Source organism: Pseudonaja textilis, chromosome 2 (genome assembly GCF_049901715.1).
Source record: "Pseudonaja textilis isolate UNSWEBS1 chromosome 2, rPseTex1.2, whole genome shotgun sequence".
Taxonomy (NCBI): Eukaryota; Metazoa; Chordata; class Lepidosauria; order Squamata; family Elapidae; genus Pseudonaja; species Pseudonaja textilis.
Genome location: NC_141991.1, coordinates 109,654,276 through 109,661,514, shown reverse-complemented (window position 1 = coordinate 109,661,514; position 7,239 = coordinate 109,654,276). Strand labels below are relative to the sequence as shown.

The 7,239-nt window shown below is 40.0% G+C and overlaps 1 protein-coding gene across 2 annotated transcripts in view; it reads left to right on the top strand.

Moving 5' to 3' along the window:
* The window catches only part of RAB37 (RAB37, member RAS oncogene family), an 83,493-nt gene that overhangs the window by 39,034 nt on the left and 37,220 nt on the right, over window positions 1-7,239 (top strand). For both annotated transcript variants that reach the window (XM_087924906.1, XM_087924908.1), the window contains exon 2: window positions 5,420-5,530. In XM_087924906.1, coding sequence (XP_087781032.1) covers window positions 5,420-5,530 — 111 coding nt within the window. The remainder of the gene's footprint in view (window positions 1-5,419; window positions 5,531-7,239) is intronic.

Below are 7,239 nucleotides of genomic sequence, written 5' to 3'. Positions count from 1 at the left end.
TCATTGATGAGCCTTTTTTTCTAGGGCTAAAATATTTGCCCCCCATGTTAGATCTTGTTTCAGGGTGATACCTAAAAACTTACATTCTGCCACCTGTTCTACCAAAACACCATTGATATACAACAGCTGGATATCCGAACTGCTCTTCCTGTAATCCACTATGAATTCCTTCGTCTTATTTATATTAAAAATATGATTGTTTACTTTGCACCAGAGGGACAGCTGATGAACTTCATCCCTGTACGCAGACTCATCATTTTCAGAAATGAGCCCCACCAACGTTATATCATCTGCAAACTTAATGATCTTATTACTCAGATGAATAGAGGTCCAATCAGACGTATAAATAGTGAATAAAAGTGGACTCAATACACAGCCCTGAGGAGTGCCAGTATTGAGGATCTCCACAGAAGAGATATGTTCATTCATCCTAACCCTTTGCAAACGATGTGATAAAAAATTCAGAATCCACCAACATATGGAGTCTGGTAGCTTCAGATCATTAAGCTTAGACATCAATCTGTGGGGTAATATTGTGTTGAAAGCAGAACTAAAGTCAACAAATAATATTCTGACGTACGTTCCTTTTTTCTCCAAGTGAGATAGGGCAGTATGAAGAACAGTATTGACAGCATCCTCAGTAGATCTGTTTGTTCTATAAGCAAACTGATAATTGTCAAAGGTAACAGGAAGGCAAGAAATAATATATTTCCAAACTAACTGCTCGAAGCACTTCATTATCACAGAAGTCAATGCCACCGGCCTGAAGTTATTTAAAGCATTTGCAGGTGACTTCTTGGGTACTGGAACAATAATAGAAGCCTTCAGACAAGTTGGAACAATAGACTGTAGCAAAGAACGATTGAAAATCTCAGTCCACACCCCGGCTAACTGATCCGCACATTCTTTTACTACACAACCAGGAATGTTATCAGGTCCTGCAGCTTTTCTAGAGTTTACCGCTTTCATTATACACCTAACATCATGCTCCTTCACAACAAGAGGAGCACATATATTGCGGCAGAGATTGGTGGATAGATGGTGAATTCTGACTGGAGTCAGCTCTCCTGACAAGGAAAGATTATGAGATCACCCACTAGCACTCTAGACAATTGTTCCTTGTATGAGACTGCAGGAACTGAAGTTTTTGTGACGAACTCATGAGTCAAAAGACTAGAAATTGATGGATTTCAGTTAAGTTCACAACTGTAACACAGCCTAACTGGACACAAAGTTCACAAAAGCCTCACTTTCGTATTCATTATAGGATATAATCAATTTGCAGTTCAAGAGGGGGGAGGGGGAAAGCCTACCTTTTAGCCTGCCTCTTGTAATTCATACACATTCATTTGGATTAGAGTATTAGAATGACAGCTACCAGGAAAGCCACAAAAACAGCAGAAGAGAAAAGAGGATTGTTAGAACAACAGGAAGAAAGGAATTACACAGAGTTGTTTTCAGAAAATGTTTCAGGAATTAGGTAAAAGGTTGTCTAAATCACAACACTCAATTGATAGCTTTTGAAGAGAGAATGGACGAAAGACTTATAAAGATAAAAGAAAAGATAAAAGAAGAAGTTAAGAAGATGGGAAGCACTGTAAAACAAGTCACTGGACAAAATGACAAAGAGGAAAATCTGGAAAATGAGACAGAAGTTAGAAATGGAGAGAGGGAAAGAGATTTGATAAACTGGCATTATTGGAGTTGAGAGACTAGGAATTTTGCTTTTTTAAGGAATGAGAGGAACAGGACACAGGGGCAGAATTAGACAATATTTATAGAATAAATACAAAATTAAGAAATTAAGAAATGTTCTGAGGGAAGTCCTGATGCTCTTTGTCAGCAGGAAGATAAGAGACTAAGTTCTGCAGCAGCATTTTAATACAAGTTGTAACAGAAGCCATCTTGAGGAAGCTGAGTTGGGAAATGCCATGAGTTAAACTGTTAAAAGGATAAGCAGGTAGCCCATGGTCATCTACCATCTTGGTTACATTCAGACCAGGACAAAGACCTGCCAAATGGAATAGAAAAGAGAAGGCCCAATTAGGAGCTTTGTCAATCACACTGTCTCAGACATGAACATTTCAAGATAAAGTCTGATAGCTGAAGGATGTCAACACTGATGCCTAAGGCTCTCCAAGATGCATGAAAGGCCACCATATCTAGAAAGATTGCGTGCAACATTCCTATCACTTCATTCCTTTTCAAAAGTGCATAAGAATATGAACAGATGGCTAAGGATGACATTCCCAGCCTCATATCCTCAACAGAGTTGAGTGAGAACTCAAATCATTCCATCCAACCAATCTCAGGAGGATCTGGTTTGAGAAAGCTGCCTTTAACCCAGCCTGAATTTGTCCGGCTTCCTAGGAAGAACAAGGAAGTAACTAAAAGTTGTAGTCATATAAAGGACCATTCTCAGGAAGAACTTAAAGGAGTAGATTTATGAATTAATTGAAATCCGGCTTGTCATTTAAGCATTTCACCACCACCATCCTTAGTTCCTGGAAAATAAAAATGCAGGAAAGGAGGGAGGAAAGGTCTTGGTGATTGTATCATCTCTTTCAAACTAAGGGCAGGGTTGTCAAACTCAATTTCGTTGAGGGCCACATCAGGGTTGTATTTGACCTCAGGGTGTGGTCAGGGTGAATGTGGCCAGCTCGACATCACTCATGTTGGGATCACCTGTGGCATCTCTGTTTTCACTGATAGAGGCACCACGGGCTGGTCCTTCACTGTTTCCAGGTGGCCCTGGGGGCCATATCTAAGCACCCCATGGGCCAGATCCTGCCTGCCAGCCTTGAGTTTGAAACCCCTGAACTAGGGCGAATGGGCCATGATAGGGATATAGGGAAGGCCCTTCAAGCATTGTGCTTGAGTTGCAAAAGAAGGACTATGTTAGTATATGGTAGTAAAAAGTCATGTTTTATTAAAAGGCATATACTTTTATGAGTTGCCAAAAAACTGTGATAAGCTACACACACACACACACACACACATTGAGAACCATCACTAGTGTGTTGGATACATCACCCCCATCCATCAAAACATTCTCTTTAAGGTGCAGAATAGACTTGGTGTTCTACTTTCCGTCTCTGTTCTGCTGCTCTACATGCATAAAAAGATTAAAGCTGGACTAATCAAAGAATCCTCCCTTTGAGACTTTCTCTACTAATTAATCATCCCATTGTTTCCAGTGCCTCTGGAAAATTCTGCGCCTTTTGATATAAACATCTAACGTAAATTCTTGCTCATTGTGCAGGCTTCTCTCTCTCTCTCTCTCTCTCTCTCTCTCTCTCTCCCTACCTTCCTCCCGCTTTTGCCAGTTTTTTAATAAAAAATCATATATATGGATGTTTAATAAATAAACATATTTTTGTTGGTTGAACTGAGTGATGTGTGTACTTGCTCTGATCTAGATAAAGGGATTGACTAGGAGGCTGTTGGGTAGAAACCAACTGAGGATAACCCATAATAATTTTCCAACATAGTGTACATTCATAATTAATTCACTGTAAACTTTTCAGTTGCTGGAATTCAAATTGTTACTGCCAAACAGCCCCTTCTTGCTTTAAAGATGGATACATATTTCAATAATTTATATTCCGCTGGTCTGTGGTTGAGTAAAGTAGATTTATTGTTGGTTATTATCTTTATTAGGGTCAACCAAAATGATTCGCTTTCCTAAATTTCAAGGTCTCCACACTTTTTTTTCTTTTTTACCAAATCACTTTTTGCCACCAGACATGATAATTTTTTTAGATGAAGTAAGAAAAACAAACTGCAACTCTGTAGCATCATGTTGATTGTTTCTAACTAAAATATTGCCAAAGTATAAATTATAGATTATTTTCCCCAGAACAATTGCTGGTCTTTAAAACAAAACATCTAAAGTAGTTGTAGCATTCTAGCTCCAGATTATCTCTTCATTCTGACATTGGGCCTCTTACTTTGAATCTGAATATAATGTATGTAGAGCTAGCTAATTCTAAATGGATCAGCAGAAGCAGCCCTGGATTAACTATTCGACAAATTAAGCCCGTGATCAGTTCACCGAGGAAAGGGGAGCACCAAAATCCACCCACCCCCGCCAGTTATCATGCCCTTAGCTCATGGGTGTCAAATTTGCAGCATCACATTGCTGTCACATGACATTTTGTGACATTTTTCCCATTCGCTGAGCTGGGGTAGGTGTGGCCTAAGTGTGATGCATCCAGCCCATGGGCTGCCATTTTGACACCCCTGCCTTAGCTCTCTCACTGCCACATTTCAGTACATTCTCATATTTCTATTTCCCCCACTTATATAACAATTTAATTGCAACAGACATTCAAAAGTATTGAAAATCTGCATTTCTTTTTCCTATGCCCTAGTTATAAATAAATAATTTTCTTATTTTGGCTATTATATTTAGTGTTATTTTTTAAAAGTTTATATTTAATAGGCTTGCAGGATCCAGTCTAGGGAATGACCTGGGAGAAAGCTTTAATTTTTAATCTCTTATTTCACCTTCCGCATTTATTGACATTAATGGCTGGTCAGTGAAACAATGGAAAGGCCGAGGGGCACTGTTGTTGGTCTGTACTTTGGGCATCCATTGGCTTTAATCTGTCCTTGACTAAAAGCCTTTAATTAAAAACTTTCAAGAATTGAGAGTGATCCCAGCATGGCAGGCTAAGGAATTCTGGAAGTTGAAGTCCACAAGTCTTAAAGGTGCCAAGGTTGGACACCCCTGTCTTTAGGTTCAGGAGTATTGAGCAACGAAAACAAGCTGATTCTTGAAAAATGTTAGCATGATTTTTACTTCACTATCTAATGAAACCTAAGTTGCTCTGCCATTAATGTGTTTCTAATATCTAAGAGGCTGCAACAGAAAGAGGGGGTTGACCTACTGGAATTGGGTATGTCTACTTTAATGAAATGAAGGATTAGGGGTGACATGATAACAGTGTTCTGGTATTTCAGCGGCTGCCACAAAGAAGAGGGAGTCAAGCTATTCTCCAAGAAGGCAGAGCAAGAAGCAATGGATGTAAACTAATCAAAGACAGAATCAACTTAGAAATAAGGATAAATTTCCTGACAGTTAGAACAAGTAATCCGTGGGACAACTTGCCTCCAGAAGTCGTGTGTGCTCCAACACAGGAGATTTTAAAGAAGAGATTGGAGAACCATTTGTCTGAAATGGTATAGGATTTCTTGACTGAGCAGGGGGGTTGGACTAGAAGACCTCCAAGGTCCCTTCCAACTCTGTAATTCTGTTGTTCTGTTTCAAATCCATGCCTGTGTTTCTCTGCAGAACTGTAAGGCAGAGATGATTTGGCTAGTGGCCACAATATAGAAGGTGGAACATCTCCAGTTTTCATTTGGCTCGTTATTCATTCCAAAATGCTAATCTGGTTTTCTGTCTGATTTTCTGCAGACCATCCTGGTGGGAGACAGTGGAGTGGGGAAGACGTCACTGTTGGTCCAGTTTGACCAGGGCAAATTCATCCCCGGCTCTTTCTCTGCGACGGTTGGCATCGGATTTACCGTAAGGACCACTCGGGTGCCGCATCTGTTGGGGAATGGATTTGTCAACTCATAAAATATTTCTGTGGTCTTTTAGAGTTGCCAACAGAAAGGGAGGGGAAGCTGTGGGCAGCTTGAATTCCATAAATGTTTTCAAAGATAATTTCTAGGTGACTGAGGTTTCTGCTGTGCAAAATTCCACCTGGAGGGCATGATTGAGGACTCTTGGCTATGGATGTGTCCCATTGGAGAATATGAATTATACACCTGGGGGTGGGGGAAAACCAGGGCCAAGGGTGACAATGAATTATGTGTCTCAGAGTCAGCTACACCCAGGCAATGCTGCATCTTTTAATCCCCAATAAATCTTTTTGGAGTTTGGCTAGAGACTCATGATTTAAATGGGGTTAAGTGTCAGAATCCTGACAAGTTTACTCTGGAAGTTTTGCTGTCTGGCTTCTGATACAAGAACTCCACAGACGGTCATAGTAAATACATTCAAGCAGACCGAAAAACTAGAGAAAAACCAGTATGACAAGTAATGTGGTACTGTGATAAATGTGTTATGTTGGAATTTAGGGTATCTCTGCACTAGGGATGGCTAGGTCTTCTTTTTGGTTGAGTGTGAGTTCCTCCTGGACAAGTCCCTGAAGTTGATTTGGAAAGATTTTCAGATGTGATTTGCCCTTGTTTGCTTCCTTGGAGTGAGAGAGAACTACTAATAACTACTAAATACTACTCCTAACTACTAAAGCCTGGTGCCTTAAAACCTACACCAAACTGGCTTTAAGAGTGTAATCCCAACTTACAACCACAACTGAGCCCCAGCATTTCTGTTGCTAAGTGAAACATTGGTTAAGTGAATTTTGCCCCATTTTATGACCTTTCCTGACACGGTTGTTAAGTGAATCACTGCAGTTGTTAAGTTACTAACTTGGTTGTTAAGTGGATCTGGCTTCCCCATTGACTTTGGTTGTCCAAAAGTTGCAAAAAGTGATCACATGATCCCGGGACACTTGCAACCATCATAAATGTGAACCTTTTGCCAAGTGTCCAAATTTTGATCACATGACCATGTGATCAAGTCATAAGTGTGCAAAATAGCAATTGTACTTCGACTGATATATTGCTTTACAGTGCTTTACAGGTCTCTCTAAGTGGTTCACAGATTCAGCTTATTGCTGCCAACAATTTGGATCCTCATTTTACCCACCTTGGAAGGATGAAAGGCTGAGTCAACCTTGAGCCTGGTGGGATTTGAACTGCCAAACTGCTGGCAGCTGGAAATCAGCAGAAGTAGCCTGCAGGGCTGTACTCTAACCACTGTGGTACCATGGCACATAAGTCGCTTTTTTCAGCGCTGTTGTAATTTTGAACGGTCACTAAATGAATGTTTGTAAGTTGAAGACTACCTGTATTGCATGTCTTCTCAAAAACTGGGGAGTGTGATGGGTATGGATGGTCATGAAAACTGTTCTGTCAAGGCCTAAGATTACAATTTGTAATCTTAGGCCTTAACAGAACCGTTTTTACCTAGTATGTCTCTGTAACTTATTCTGAACTGTTTTTATTTTCTAAGGAAACAACATAGGCCTAAGAAAAGATTAGGCTGTAGGTTGCAATTTTGCCTTGCAGTATTTTTCATTTTTTAAACCTAAAGTAACAATAGCCTGATCTTTCTTTACGCATCCTAGTGAAATGTCTCAAATTAAGAAAGCTTATTCTCAGAAC